Source organism: Lepisma saccharinum, chromosome 20 (genome assembly GCF_977018435.1).
Source record: "Lepisma saccharinum chromosome 20, izLepSacc3.1, whole genome shotgun sequence".
NCBI lineage: Eukaryota > Metazoa > Arthropoda > Insecta > Zygentoma > Lepismatidae > Lepisma > Lepisma saccharinum.
The window spans coordinates 56,529,273-56,546,256 of NC_139248.1; the positions used below are offsets into that span (position 1 = coordinate 56,529,273).

A 16,984-nucleotide genomic window follows, 5' to 3' on the forward strand; every position below is an offset into this window, starting at 1 on the left:
GTTGCATATGACTCGCGCACATAAAATAATTAAAAATAACAATTTTTCATCTATCGTCAGGAAACACATTGCTTTCAACGTTTTAATTATATTCTCGTAATAAAACATCGTGGCCCCAAGGAATTTGTTATTGTACTCTGGTAGTCAATGTGTTAAATAAACATTTCATGCGCTGGGATTGATTTAACCCTGGTCATCCCTGGTATATGAACGCCTACTGAATCACTGAATTTAAAAACTTCCAAATACAGATACATAGAGTAATGAGGATCAACACTCAAATAATATAACTGGTGTGGACCCTTTGATTTCAATGCGACGACGTTACCACTCCGCTATCGGGGACGCTAATCCCCATCGTCACGATTAACCTAGGCAGTTAGATGAGCGACGTTAATAAATAGAATTTAAATTAACCGTCCACTGACTCATTACAGTTAAATTCAGGGTTTTTGAAGGTCTAGGAATTTTAAATAAATTCAGTTCCGGTCCAGGAAAGAAAATCAGCAAGTATAAATGGATTCTGGTCCCTAATGAACCTTTTTATCTGTAAAGTATTTCAATTCGGTCCAGGAACCTTTTTCCCGGATCAATTTAAATACTGTCCAGGAACCTTTTTTCAAGGGAAGAATACGCAACTTGGACCAAATTCAAATTGTGCGAGAAAAAAGATTGCGGTACTCTTGCGGAACCCAATAGAACCCATTAGAATTTATGAGTTCCTTGACCTTTCACAACCCTTGTTAAAATATGACTGGCGCAAAAAAAACCACTAATAACATGTAAATATGCACCGTATTACAAAATCAAGATGCAGAAGTTTACATAAGTAAATACACACTTACATTCAAGTGCCCACTTAGCTATTTCGTTTCTGAAAGTGGGTGGCATTTCCATTTTCGCATCTCTCATTTCGTACACCCTGAAATACAAATGAAGATATTGGCACGTAATGCAAATATAAAATGTATTTCAACAAATAAATACATAGACAAATTTCTTCATTACTCCGAGGCAGTAGAGGCCATTAGGGGTGCGTGGGGACAGTTGCTGTTAGAGGAGAAGGTCTAAATATGGGTTTTGGAGTTGTCAGCGCTTCCGGGTGCTGCAGCCTGGCAGAGGCTATTGGAACTGGTTATCTGTCAAGGACAAAGGTTGCGGCGCCAATTCGCAAGAGAAAGTGGTGGTTAGTTTCGGCCTTGGATGCTATTCTAGAATTGCTACATCCGAAAACTTTTTGCAGCGTTTTCTGAATTCTCATCTGCTTTGTATAGGTTATGATATTAGCGGTACATAAAACAAATGTGGGCTTTTATAATGCCATGATTTGTTTGTGAAATATGTACCACAGAGAGCGAAAATAAATTGAAGAAGAAAAATAGGGTGATGGTCTAAATATGGGCTATGACATGAGGTCTAATGCTGAGATCACATTTTCAACAAATATTTGGATGTTTTTCTTAATTTCGATTTTTCCCATTCCGTGTGATTTTCAAAACAACAGATTATTCATACATATGAATTTTATAATGTTTTTGCGATAAATGACAATTTTTTTAAAAATTTTAATTGTTTTTTTGTGATATTGCCACTAGTAGTCCATATTTAGACCACAATTTTGAAATACATAATTTTACAATTTTTTGGAAATTGCTTTTTTAAAGAAAAATGGAGACCTTCTATACTTTAGCATGCTATTACATTTAAGTATATATTTCATAGATATGCATTTGAAAGGCAGGTGCTCGATATATTATTTTATCACTCCGAAAATGACAACATAAAAAGGGGGGCCCATATTTAGACCTTTTCCTCTATACTTTTTGCCACTTTTGCGTCCACACTTATGACCTCTCAATGCTAAGCCTAACTAACTAACTAACTCTCTAGCCTTCTTAAACCCGAAGGTTCATGGCTGCAGCAACACAGGCCTTCCATCTGTCTCTATCTTGAGCAAAATCTATATACTCTTTTCCATCCCTACCGATTTCCTTTAGATCCATCTCAACGTTGTCCCTCCATCTTCGTCTTGGCCTTCCTACAGGTCTCTTACCATCAGGTTTCCCAACAAGAATCCTGTAAACTCCTCTTTCCTCTCCCATTCGTGCCACATGGCCTGCCCACCTAAGTCTTCTTCATTTAATTATTCTAATAATATCTGGACACGAATACAAATTATGTAGTTCTAAATTATGTAACCTTCTCCACTCACCTGTCTCCTCATCCCTTTTAGGTCCAAATATTTTCCTAAGGATCTTATTTTCAAATACTCTCAATTTATGTTCCTCTTTCAATGTAAGGGACCAAGTTTCACATCCATATAATACTAAAGGCAAAATTACGGTTTTCTATATTTTAACTTTTAGTTTCTTAGATATTAAACGAGAAGACAAAAGTTTATGAAGAGAGAAGTAACATGCATTTCCTGAATTAAGCCTACTTTTTATTTCCTCTTTAATATAATTTTCACTTCTTAATATTACTCCTAACCTAAGTATTTGAATTTGGAAACTGGTTCAAACGAGTTGTTATCAATAATTAGATTTTGATTATTGCCTAACACTTGGTTTCGGCCTGTAAACATATATTTAGTTTTCTCTTTGTTAACTTCCAAACCTATCTCATTAGCAGTTTTGAAAAATGTTTTAGCATTATTCTTAATTGTATTCACATCATCCCCCAGTAAGTCTACATCATCTGCATATGCTAACAACTGAGTCACACCATTTAATTTTAGTCCTTCTTTAGTTTCTTTTACCTTCCTAACATCATATTCTAAGGCAAAATTAAAGAGCAATGGAGATAATGCATCTCCTTGTTTTAACCCATCATGAATTGTAAATTTGTCAGACATATTAATACCCACACGAATTTTACTTTCTGTTTCACTGGTGCATATTTTTATCATACTAACAAGCTTCTTAGGTATTCCAAACTCTACTAATATATTACATAATTTATCTCTTTTGACCGAACATTGTTTACCAAAATTTCACCCAATTGCCGCTACCTCTCTGAGTGTTGAATCAAGTTTTATCGAGCAAATTATGGAAGTTTTCTAAGAGTTCTCTGAAAATCAGGGCTGCTAAAGGTCCAGGACCATATAAACACGTCCAAGAGCGTCACAACACGATACGATGGGTCAGACAATAGAAAGCTAGCGGCGACGTGCAGAAACAGAAGTCACTGAAAGGTCGGAGGAAGCGTATTCTCTAGTGCCCTCGGTGTCTGCTTCGTCTCCTGAATGGAACCCGTTCGAATGAACGCCTCCACCGCCAAGATTCCTGTCTGAATCTGAACCTAGTGTTGCCACAATATGAGGGCACAATTTCCCTTTTTGGACCAATTTTTCCCTTCACCTAAGCAAATTATATAATAATAATAATAATTAGTGGTAATGGTAATAGTAGCATTATTAGTAGTGGTGGTGGAAGCAGTAGTAGTACGTAGTTAAATACTCCGTTGAATTCGTTATTCGTTTGAAAAATAAAATCACATTTCAGTTTCATCACTTCCTGACCAGATGTCCCAGGTTCGAATCCTGGTCAGGAATCAATTTAATCGTTAATCCTCGTCGTTACTATTTATCCAAAGATGCATAAAAGCAACGTACAATAAACATAAAGGAGCAGAAACAAGCAGGAATAGCAAAATAAATAAATAACATAAAAATGTGTATATGAAATTCAATATCAACATAAACTGTAATAATGTAGTCAGATGACCTTAAAATTTCCCTGCAATTGTGGTATTCTTCATCGAAATTCCCTTTTCCGTTTTTTCTAAAATTTCTGTCCCAATTTCCCTTCATGTGGCAACACTGTCTGAACCGGCCAACGTCCCATGGCAGACTGTTTGCCAGACTGGCATCTGCCTAATCATGGGGGACTTCTGCGCATGCGCACCGGCGTTCCGACATTGTTACCAACTAATATTGGTAGATACAATATGCGCCACCCTATATATATACACACAACTATTGGTAGAAAAAGCTATTGAAAATTTGATATTAAAATCCACTTATCGCCGTCGAGTTAGGCTTCACACATAACACCTTGCGAGCATTTCAGGATCTAGGTGTCCCCTTTTTTCTTGCCGGTCACTGTACATTATTTAAAGTTGTAGGTTTAAAAGTAGACTGAACTATCTGCTTGTATGAAAGTGATCAAGGGTATATCTCACCTTTGAATAAACTCTTCTGATACGTCATTAATAGGTTTCACGTACAATCTCACCGTCTTGGGCTGCAGCATTGGTTGATTCACCTTTGTTCTGAAGTCATGCCACTCCTTCCCGTCCCTGCATAGAAATCAGACGAGATTTTCAGTAACAGCTCATTCATAATTATTATTATTATAATCAGAACACTACACACTAAATTGCACAGGAACATGCTGATCCGATCCGTGATCTAGACAATTTGGCATTTTTGGAAGTTTCGGCAACATTGTATTGCCTTATTACTCTATTTTTGTGGCCTTTTTCATGTCCTGCTTTGTGTTTTAATTTTTTCATAGTTTTCTTCCCTTTCGCACAACTGTCGTGCAAACTGGGTAATTGACATTATACAGGGTGTTTCTAAAGGTCGTTTACAACGCTTGGGAGGTGATTCCTCACACGAAAACAAGCAAAAAGTCTAAGTTCCATTTTTACGACTGAGGCTTCGTTTCCGAGATAGGAGCCTCGCAAAAGGTGACAAAGTGAACGTCACACCTGACTTGGACGAATACTATAACAGATAGAGAGTCGGTTCCAAGGGAATCATAAAGGAATCGTATGTGCTCAGTCCGGAAGTCACTATGAAAAGTTCACTGCACGCATGCGCAATGGAGTCCTCAAAGGAATTGGGGATTTCCAGCAAGAACAATACATGGAAAGGGTATGTAATGCAGCAAGAAGGACCGTGACAATGAGAAATGCGTTAAAGTTAAAGACAACACATCCCGACCTCAAACATCAAAACATGAGCACCGAACATAAAATCCGAAAAGTTGAGCACGGTTGCATACCCCAGTTACACGCGAGGAATGAACGAATCATGTCATGTGGCATACGAGAGACACATTACTCCACCAGGAGGAGGGAAAGAAAAACACAATATCAGATGATTGCGACAACGTGTATTTTTACACGCGACAACTACGTAATATCCCCCCCCCCACACACACACAACAAACAACAAATGCTACAATATCTTACGCACAGACAGTCCGTGTCACTGTACACCAACTGAAGATGTCACTTTCACCACACAAAGGGGGTGGGGAGCAATACCAAGAGTGTTCTCACTGAGATTTGCCGAGGGCAATAATCACAGACGGTTTTCAAAATGTCTGCCATTCACTTCTACGCAGAGATGACAGCGACATTTCAAGGATTGTCGAGTACGAGCAAACAAGCCAGATATATCTGCTACCGTCGCGGCGGCGACGTTGATGCGACAACGAGGTCAGCTGATGTGACAGGTGTGTCGTATACGAGGGTTTTCATTTCTCCCCAGAAGAAAAAATCGAGAGGGTTGAGATCTGGCGACCTCGGTGGCCAAGGCACAGGCTCATCCCTACCAATGAACCTATTGCGAAACACGTCATGCAGGAAATGTCGTACATTACAATCGATATGAGCTGGTGCACCATCGTGTTGGTACCACATTTCTTGCCGCAGTGCCAAAGGTACGGTCTCCAACAGTTCAGGCAGAACGTCACTAAGAAATGCATGATATGTGCGACCATTCAGGCGAACAGGGAGAATGTATGGTCCAATTAAATGATCATGTACTATCCCGCACAACACATTCACTGAAAACCTGTGCTGGTGATGTGCCACAAAAAGTGCATGTGGGTTGTCAAAGTCCCATACATGACTGTTTCTACTATTGAAGACATCAATCCTGGTGAAAATGGCTTCATCTGTCCACAATACGTTTGCCCCGAAGTGAGGGTTTGTGTCCAGATGATGCAACAACCATTGGCAAAACTCCATACGAGGGCGAAAGTCACGAGGTAACAGTTCTTGTACTTTCTGCAGTTGAAAAGGGTGCATTCCTTCCTCTGACAACACTCGCCAAACATTCACATGAGACGTGTTTCGTGCCCGAGCGAGCACGCGCGTACTAGTTCCAGGATGTTCTGCGACCGCTGTTAACACATCTTCTGCAAACTGATGTGTGCGTACACTTCGGGGTCTTCCAACTTCTTGCCGCGGTGGTAACACTGACCCTGTTTCACGCAGTCGATTGTCCACTACCTGAAAGAAGGTGTGAGACGGTAAAGGTCTATGTGGAAAGCGTTCTCCATAAAGACGCCTTGCCTCGCGGCTATTACCACGTGCCTCCCCATACATGAGATGCATGTCTGCTAGCTGCTGGGTCGTATACGCAGCCATCTGTGTAATAGGGAGCTGGAACTGCAAAGTATTGTTTTTGTTTAACACTGGCACACTGCACAAATTGGCCGTATCACCGTACGAACACCACAGACCAATTGTTGCGATACTTGACTTGTCCACTCCACTACGTCAACTTCTTTCAATACAACATACTAGTACTCTTCAATGCGTATGACAACCTAGAGCGAACTGCTGATCATATCCCAGCACCTGCAACACGACTGGAACGACTGCCGGAGAGAACCAACCCTTCGAGCTCCTCTCGCGGGAACAGCAGTCATGAAGGTCAAACGTAGACTACGAGAGCCAGACTTGCCTGTGCAGCGCTTCCAAAACTGGTCTCTTTTACGTCACAATGATCGCGTGCGAACACTTTTGGTATTGCTCCCCACCCCCTTTGTGTGGTGAAAATGACATCTTCAGTTGGTGTACAGTGACACGCACTGTCTGTGCATAAGACATTGTAGCATTTGTTGTTTGTTGTGTGTGTGTGTGGGGGGGATATTACGTAGTTGTCGGGTGTAAAAATACACGTTGTCGCAATCACCTGATAATGTGTTTTTATTTCCCTCCTCCTGGTGGAGTAATGTGTCTCTCGTATGCCACATGACATGATTCGTTCATTCCTCGCGTGTAACTGGGGTATGCAACCGTGCTCAACTTTTCGGATTTTGTGTTCGGTGCTCATGTTTTGATGTTTGAGGTCGGGATGTGTTGTCTTTAACGCATTTCTCATTGTCACGGTCCTTCTTGCTGCGTTACATACCCTTTCCATGTATTGTTCTTGCTGGAAATCCCCAATTCCTTTGAGGACTCCATTGCGCATGCGTGCAGTGAACTTTTCATAGTGACTTCCGGACTGAGCACATACGATTCCTTTATGATTCCCTTGGAACCGCCTCTCTATCTGTGATAGTATTCGTCCCAGTTAGGTGTGACGATCACTTTGTCACATTTTGCGAGGCGCCTATCTCGGAAACGAAGCCTCAGTCGTAAAAATGGAACTTAGACTTTTTGCTTGTTTTCGTGTGAGGAATCACCTCCCAAGCGTTGTAAACGATCTTTAGAAACACCCTGTATATATGAAATAGGGTTTACGTTACATGTCTAGAACTAGGCTAGATATCTAGACCTGATCATAATCTGATATATTGGTAATTATACACTTATATTGCGCCGTATATGGACTCTGTTCTGATTTGATGACCAATGTCGACGCTGCAGCGATCCTCCAAGATACTTGAATGAATTTTCCCTGATTTCATTCCTGTACTTACACCAATAGTAATCCTCCAAGCTACTCGCCAGTCCCCATGGCGGAGTGGTTAGCACATCGCGCTACGACGCCAGGGGTCCCGGGATCGAATCCCGGCCTGGGCATGGATGTTTGTGAGTGTCCATTCATCAATTTCATCATGTCATCGCTCATCCCCATCTTCACAAATTAATTAGCCAAAAGTGGCACAAAAAGCGAAGTAGAATAAAGCAAACCAATCAAATCCAAGCTACTTGAATGAATTTTCCCTCATCTCATTCCTGTACTTACACCACTAGTAATCCTCCAAGCCCCTTGAAGAAATCCTTCCTAGTCACGTTCCTGTAATGTTCCAGGCTTTTGAGAAGGGATCTCAGTGGCCAGACTCCTTCGTTCCTGAAGGCTTTCTCTATCAGCTGAGGATCGCAGACGAAGAGCAAGTTCATGTTGCCGGGCAAGGAACGAATACAGAAAACCTTCCCATACCTTTTATACAGTTTCCTATGCATGTCCAGCATGTCGAAGTTGCTGAATTCACCTAGAAAAACAAGTGTTTGTATGTATATTTATTAAGGCCTGTATATTAACGCCCCCTTCCCCCCACCAGTAGAAGCTGGTATTTGTGGCAAGAAATGTAAATTTATATTGCACATCAGCATATTGGGAAACTAACAGTATGTACAGAGAGTTCATACCGTCCTTGCAAAAATGAATGGGTTGTTTCTGGAGAAAGGCCGTCTCCAGAAATCTGCAGTCTGTAATATTTAGTAGTTTTGTTTTATAACCACTGATGCAAGGTCACTGTCCTCCGTGGCCGTGCGGTCTAAGGCGCTGTGCTTTGGACTCCGACTGCGGGACGGCATGGGTTCAAGTCCCCTTGGGTTCAGTCTCTGGGTTCTCGGCCTGTTTATAGGGCCGGTGGCAACCCACCATCGTGAGGAAATTGGGGAGCTACGTGGGTAGCGTAATCCGGTCTCGGAAATCTCCTATAACGGCTGGAGGTTCGACGTGCTGACCCCCACGTCACCCCATTACCAGTTGAAGAACTCCACACCTTTAGGTAGGATTGTGGGAGGGAGACTGACAGTCGGGAGATAGTTTAAGGCCCTTCAAGGGCTGTTGCACCACGGATTATTATTATTATTATATGCAAGGCTACCAGACGTTCCGATTAAGGCGGGACAGTCCACTTCTTTATCACTCAAGTAGACACAATAAGACAGTTCTAAATAATCATTTGAGGCTCGAATCATCATTTGAGGCTCGTCGTAGCCTTTTATGATGTATATTTTGAGGGCACAGAGTTGGCAACACTGTGGGCTCTTACTGTAGTTTTTTATGAGGGGGGCCCATTGCCCCTTGTTTACATCTGGCAACACTACCGTAGATTTTTTGACAGTGTTGTTAACCTACTGGGTTTTTCACTGTAAATTTTCATCAAAGGGCCTGAGGGGTCCATGTATTTTTTATGTCTGGCAACACTGTTGGGGGCCTAGTGTTGACGACCTGTGGGCTCTTACTGTAGCTTTTTATGAGGGGGACCTATTGTCCTCTTTTTATATTTGGCAACTCTATTGGATGTTTTTTTTTGAGGCTTGGGTTTTGCCAACCCATCCGAAGAAAATTCCACTATATGATTTTTCACTGGCTAAGCTAACCTACAAATAGGAGTTGGCAGCACTGACGAGGCTCGAATTATTATTTGAGGCTCGAATCATTATTTGATGCTCGTCGGTGTTGCCAACCCACTCTACAAAAATTCCACTATATGATATTTTGAAGCTTTTCACGGTGTATGTTAATTTTACTAGCAGTGTTTCCTACTAGCAGTGTTTCCAACTTGTTGTAGCTTTTCACGGTGTATAATTTTTTTAGCTTTTTGTGTGTGTGTGAGTGTACGTGTGCCCGAGCAAAACGTAGCTTTTCACGATGTGCTTTTGATAATGTATGTTAACCTCACTAACAGTATTACCAACTTGCTCTACAAAACACTAAACTCGCTGAAATGGCGCTTGCTGAAATGATGCTCGCTGAAAATGGACGCTCGGGGTCAGTTCTCGGAGAGAACCCAGTGTTGCAAAACCTACGAAAATTTCATCAAAACCTCAAAACCTCACTTTCTCTCCACGTTCCGCGCATTTATTCGTTGCGCTGACACAGCGTGATGAGTAAATAATGCACTCTCTCATCCTTTGAAGGATGAATGCACCTTATTGTAATTTTCCAAGTCCTGGTCAAATGTTTATATATCGTGACCTTTGTAAACCTCTTTCGGGAACGATGTGCCACACACACACGCGCGCGCGCGCGGGTGTATTGTGACGAATGCACTCTCTCATCCTTGAAGGATGAATGCACCTTATCGTAATTTTCCAACTGTGGGACCAAATGTTTATATATCGTGACTTTTGTAAACCTCTTTCGGGAACAATGTGTCGCACACACACACGCGCGCGCGCGTGCCTGTATTGTGACGCAAGCAAACAAAAAAAAACTTTGCCTGTCATTACAAAAAAAAAAAACTTTGACCGTATTCTTAAATAACTAACAAGAACAATGAATCTTTTTGGCTTCCGCAAACAGATCAACATGGAGACTGCACCGCCAAATTTCAATAACCTCTTACCTTCCGTGTTATCTAAACTCAATGGTTTACTGATTGTTCATCTCAACAGCATTTGGACGAAACTGAATGACGATGTGGGCAAGATGTTTTATGTTTTTAATAACAATTTACATTTCTACGAAATTCCGATCGACGGGAAACTTCAAATCACCGTGAATCCGGAAAACGCAGGCGAAATCAAAATTTCTACCGGCAAGAATATTTTTCGAATCAAGCACGACAAGATGCTTTCTAACATTACGTACGATGTTTCTGCAGGAGATTATCTTTACATGGAACTTCTCGGAGATTACGACAAACTCATTCCTCTCTTTGTAGAATTACGAATCGTCTATCCTATTATAAATAACCGTTAACCAAAAATGCCTAACGACATTTTCGGCAACACCAAGCGTGTAGACCACGCAGAAGAGATTCTCATGTTGGACATTCGAGTTAAGAAGTTGAGGACCGATTTGATTGCTTTGCAGGAGAACTTAAACAAAAGTTTAGAGTCGGAAATCGCTACGCTCCAAACGCAATGTCTCGACCCCATTCTGAAAATCGATTCCGAACTGAAGACGCTGATAAAAAATTATGTCGACGTACCTTCTTACGACAACGTTCAAAATATACAGTTGAGCGTGGATTCGCTTCAAAATGATTTGGCCAAATTACAGCAATTTCAATCGAAAAATGAAGATTTGGAAAAATTGAAACTCGAAATCGAAGAACGAACTTCCGCAATAGAAAAGAATTTCTCTGAACTTCAAACCGTCGTGAACGATATAGATGCAGAACGCTTACATGTCGTCGTTTCCAAATTACAAGAAGAATTCACCAGCACGTTGGAAGAAATTAAATCCAAGTTGCAGACTTTGGAAGATACAATGACGAACCTACCATCGTCGGACGAACTGCAGGTCATCGGTAAAAGCGTCGCGAACATAAAAATTCAATTGGAGGCGTATCGAGATTTCGAACACATTCAAACCACCATCGCTACGCTTCAGGCGTCCTTGGAATTGATCAACGAAGAAATTAAAAATATTCACGCTGAAGCAAGAGCGTTGACGAGCATTCAAGACACGTTAAGCACGGTTCAGCAGAAGATCGAATATTTAGAAAATTTGAACGTCGAAACGAATCTCGCTCATTTTCATCACGTCCTCGACAACATACAGGGTGACTTGGAATCGTTACGGACGAGCGTGCCTTCGAGCGAAGATTTGGAAAAATTGAAAACGGCGGTGACGGCACTATCCGATTCGAACGACATCAAAAGTTCATTGAGCGATCTCGAGAGTAGGGTGGCCAATCTCCCCACCTCCAAAGAATTGCACGCTTTGAAAAGAAACATATCTCAAATGCTGAAACGACTAGAAACGGAAACGGCGAACGTGGAACAGATTCGAGACGAAATTAGTTCGCTGGTGTCGACGCTACCCACTTCGCAGAGCGTCGCCGACCTTCACACGCAGTTTACAGAGATGCGAAGGATCGTGAACGATCTTACCGAGAAGAGCTCGAAATTGAATCAAGTCGAGAACCTTCAGAACATTGTCGTCAACATCAGAGATCAAGTTGGAGTGCTGGAATCCACGCAGGAATCGACGCTGGCCTCTTTCGGTGCCAAGTTGCAAGAACTCAACGAAAACTACAAGCAGTTGAACGTGGAAGTGAAAATCAAACCGTCGTTTTCTGCCGTAACGGATACCATAATCGAGCATTTGCTGCCCATCGAAAATAAACTCGGACACGTTCACAGTAATCTGCTCGGCGTCGACACTAAATTCGCCAAATTGTTCACCTTGCAAGCCATCGAAATCAACAGCGTTCCCAATCAACAGAGAATCTCCACGTTCGTCGAAGGTAACAAACTGTACATGTTACATCCTTATCATCCGTACTACAAGTTTCTCCTCGATGGCACGATTCAGATAAACGAATTTTCGTACTGGTCTCACGGTAGAAAAGCTAGCGTTCCTACCATGACTTTGATATCGAATCGTGGTGTCCAGAAAGCAGGAAACATTCCTCTGGCACGTTGGAACGAACATATATGAAATACACGAAGACGAAGATCTTACCGTTTTCGACGTGAGTGCCGGCGATAAGCTGATCATTCAAAACACGAGCGAAGTGCCACCCTCTTTGAATCCCATCACGCTTGTGCTTCTCTTGAAACGTAATCTCTAAAAAAATGTCTAGGCAAGCCATCGTCGAAGAATTGCATAAACCTGCACGCCGTAACTACGAACGTTTGGCTGTGGTAACCAAGGGCATCGACGACCTCTGGCAAAGTGACCTCGTGGAGATGAGTAGCGGCAATTTGAAAAACGTACATAAATTGAACAAGGGCAACAAGTACCTCCTCACCGTCATAGACACATTTTCGAAATTCGCATGGGCTCTACCTTTGAAGGCGAAAACGGGAACATGCGTCACGGAAGCATTCAAATCAATTTTTCGCGAAAGCGGCGGCAGACAACCACGGTTTCTGCAAACGGACAACGGTAAAGAATTTTACAACGCCGTATTCCAAAAGTTTATTCAAAAACACAAGATTCAACATTATTCGACCTTCAGTCACATCAAAGCCAGCATCGTGGAAAGATTCAATCGAACCTTGAAAACACACATGTGGAAACGATTCACGCTTCGGGGAAATTACAAATGGGTCGACATCCTGCCGGAACTCGTCGACACCTATAATGATACGGTACACAGAACGATAGGCATGAAGCCAGCCGACGTTACCAAGTCCGACGAGCAGCGTTTAATTTCTACAGTTTACTGTCCAAAGTACACACCCACGACAAAAAAAGCTAAATACAAAATTGGAGACCAGGTGAGGATCAGCAAATTCAAACGCACCTTCGAGAAGGGATTCACAAAAAATTGGAGCACGGAACTCTTTACGGTGGTTCGAGTTTTACCTGGAAACCGACACACGTATATAATAAAAGATAGTAGCGGCGAGATTTTGAAAGGAACATTTTACGAAGAGGAACTCTCTAAAACGAAACACCCCGACACGTACCTCATCGAGAAAGTATTGCGTAGGAAAGGTGACAAACTGTTTGTCAAATGGCTGGGACTTCCGGAAAAGAGTTGGATCGACGCGAACGAAGTGATCTTGTGAGTACGTGGAACGTGGTGAAGCGTCTACCGGATCCGGAAAGTCAAACGAGAAAAAAAAAGAACGGTGAGTTGCTTCCCGACAGCATCCGCTGTCTGATCGTAGGTCCTTCGGGGTGTGGGAAAACGACACTGCTCGTGGACAATTTTCTCCTCGCACCGAATTGGTTAGATTGGAAGAACAGGCACCTGTACGTGTTCTCGAAAAGTTTGGAGCAATCCAAATACCAGCAACTGATGAAACTGTACGATGGTCTGGACATTGCAACGTTCGCCTCGGAAATAAAACCACTCGATGATTGTCGTGAAAATTCAGTCGTTGTGTTCGACGACGCCATCCTGGAAAATCAAAATGAAATTCGCAACTTTTTCACGCAAGGTCGTCACAAAGGAATGGATTGCTTCTACCTAGCTCAAACGTTTTCCAAAATTCCAAAACAGTTAGTACGCGACAACGCTAATTTCATATGTTTGTTTCGTCAAGATCACACCAACCTCAAGCACGCGTACGATGACTACGTAGGCGGAGACATGAACTACAATCAATTTTCGGAACGCTGCTGCTCTACTTGCTGGAACGGTGACGATTTCGGATTCGCGACGATCGACATGACGAGGAAACCCAACGACGGAAAATACAGAAACAAAATCAACGACTTTCTAAACGTTGCAACATTGTGAGAAACGACGTGTATAAATAACGTCATGACGAAACGAAAAATCGAAGACGAAAATCTCAAGCTTCGCGATTACCTCGCGAAACGCTTCAAAGGTTGGAAATCCGAGAATCGCGGATTCTACGAAGAGAAGAAACGTCAGGATCAACCTGTGATCGATGCCATCAGCGGTCTAGGTAAAGAAATGAAAAGTGTCACGGAACAAAATAAAAATTTGATGAACGAACTCGTACCGCTCGCAGCTAAAATTTACGCCGTACCCACGCCCATTTCGAGCATTCCTTCGACGCCGTTCGAACTGAAGGATGCACCTGCACGACGTCGAGCCATAGGCAGCACGTCTTCGGATAAAATCGAGTTGGGACCTTTGGCACGAGTCTACCTGAGCACGGGGAAATTCGACAAGGATGAAGTGTTCGGATTGTATCCCAGCATGGAAACCAACGAAGGCGGTGGTGTGGTGTGGAAGATTGGGAAATCGAAGGTGACCTTCGAAGGCAACGACATTAAAGTTAATTTAGGCGAGAAGGATAGTTGGACCAGGTATCCGGGTACGGTGGGACTGTGGGAACTCGTTGCCAAAAAGCAGCCGAAAGATTACACCGACGAAGATTACCAAAGTTACAAGGAAATTCTGATCATGACGGATGCCTTGTACCAGAACAACGACGCCTCGCAGAATAGGGTGAAATCGAGCAGCGGCGAGAAGTACAGGAATCTCATCAAACCGATTTAGAACCAGGTCAAAACAGGCAGCGGCGTCAAACGTTACAACACGTTACCCAAAGAATTCGTTTGGGTGGACGACGTTAGGAAACTCGTGGAGCCGGTGATAGCCGGTGATAGCGAAGAGAATGCAGGCAATCGTAATTTCTACAAAGAGAAGGTTGGCATCGTGGACATGATCAGCACGAAACTTTCCAACTTCATCGTGAACGACGACAAGGGCATAGGTTACCTGATCAAAATCATCAACACGCTGCCTCCGAAATTTTGGAACGTGGCCGAAGGAAAGGGACTCGTGAACGACATCATCAACAAGTTACCTTTCGAGATGCATCTACCTGGCTACCAGTACTGCGGACCGGGTACCAAACTCGAGAAAAGATTGGAGAGAGGAGACAAGGGTGTGAATCCGTTGGACGCCGCATGCAAAGATCACGACATCGCTTACAACACCACGCAGACGGATCTGGATGCACAGCACGAAGCAGACAGAAAGTTAGAGCACGCAGCTTTCGAAAGGTTCGTGAGCAGAGACGCATCGCTGGATGAACGGGTCGCCGCACTGGGTACCACCATCGCCATGAACACGAAACAAAAATTGGGGTGGGGTATATAAATAACATACCGTAAAAAACTACACAAGAAAAATCTCAGAATATATATATAAATAACATACCGTGAAAATAACACATAGAGCATCAACATGAAGCCCAAGGGTGTCGTGTACCAGATACCATACTCCAATCTTAAAAATCTAGGTGCCCTCGATGGGTTACTCACCAAGAAACAACGCGAGAAGAAACGTTCTTGCTTGAGCAAAGGACACGGAATGAAAATACTTCTCAGCACACCTCAATTGAGACGCTTGCAGCGTTCGCGGAAACAGCAAAAGATCGGAGGTTTCATATTCAGCATCCCGGCCATCCTAGCAGCATTGGGGGCCGTTGGAAGTTTGGCTGGCGGAAGTGCCGCCATCGCGAAAACCGTCATCGATTCGAAGAAGAACAAGGCGGAATTGGAAGAACAGAAACGTCACAACCTGGCCATGGAGAAGAAAGGGGGGAGGGGCGTGATGAAGAAGTTTAAAAAAAAGAAACAACAGCACTCACCAACCGAGACATTGAATCTCTGATCGAACCGTTACAAATCAAACACTTCAGAGGAGTTTTCATGTCCGACTCGTTACCTTCAAGCGTTAAAAGAAGAGAATGCGGAGTAGTCAACTTGGACGGTCAAGAAAATCCAGGCACGCATTGGATATGTTACCACAAAAATGATGATAAAGCATTCGTTTTCGATTCTTTCGGAGGTGTTCCACCTACAAATTTAATTCATTATCTGAAAACGAACAAAACCTCTATATACTACAACGACGAAAGCATTCAAAATTTCGGAGACGTGAACTGCGGTCATTTCTGCCTCTCCGTGCTCGCGTTTCTCTCTAAAATAAATAACCCTACGATCGAGGATTTCCAGAAAGCATTGTGGAACCTCAAACAGCATCACTAGGATGGGCGTGTTCCATCTCACGAGCGAATCTTCAATCTTGAAACTCACGCTGCACGACGACATCGTCTATCCTAAATCCGTGGCTCTGCGTGCATTCTACAGCATGTACCTCATACCTAACGTCACGCAGCACAACAACAAAATTAGCGTCGGAAGCGAACACATCGTCGTCACGCCAGGACAATACAATCTTTCCACTTTGCAAGCTCAATTACCCAAAGGCACATACCTTTCTCAAAATTCGGTCACGCACAGAGTGGAAATCCTATCCGCGACGGAGACCGTGGACCTGGGCACCATGGGAGAGCTTTTAGGTTTCGAGAACAACCACCCAAAACTCGAAGCTGGCATCAAGCACGTAGCAACCAACATTCCTAAATTCTTGGCCATAGAGACTCTGAACGTACACTGCAACGTGGCGGAAGGCATGATCACGAAATCTTCGGACGGATTATTAGGAAGTCACAAGCAGACGGGAATCATAGCCACTTTCAAACCAAGTTCCGAGTTCATGGAACCGATCATCTACACGCCCTCTTCGTCGATCTATTTTCCAGTATGTCGCAACCGCATAGACGACATAGAGTTGGTGGTGACGAACGAGAAAGGAGACGTGGTGGATTTCGCAGGTGCCACTACGACGGCCATCGTGGAGATCAACGTATAATAAATAACCATACATGT

The 16,984-nt window shown here is 42.9% G+C and overlaps 1 protein-coding gene across 1 annotated transcript in view; it reads right to left on the minus strand.

Moving 5' to 3' along the window:
• LOC146003632 (putative cytochrome P450 301a1, mitochondrial) overlaps positions 1-16,984 on the minus strand; it is an 87,230-nt gene that overhangs the window by 51,237 nt on the left and 19,009 nt on the right. Inside the window, 3 exon segments of the mRNA XM_083141954.1 lie at positions 846-922; positions 4,183-4,299; positions 7,934-8,180. Coding sequence (XP_082998080.1) covers positions 846-922; positions 4,183-4,299; positions 7,934-8,180 — 441 coding nt within the window.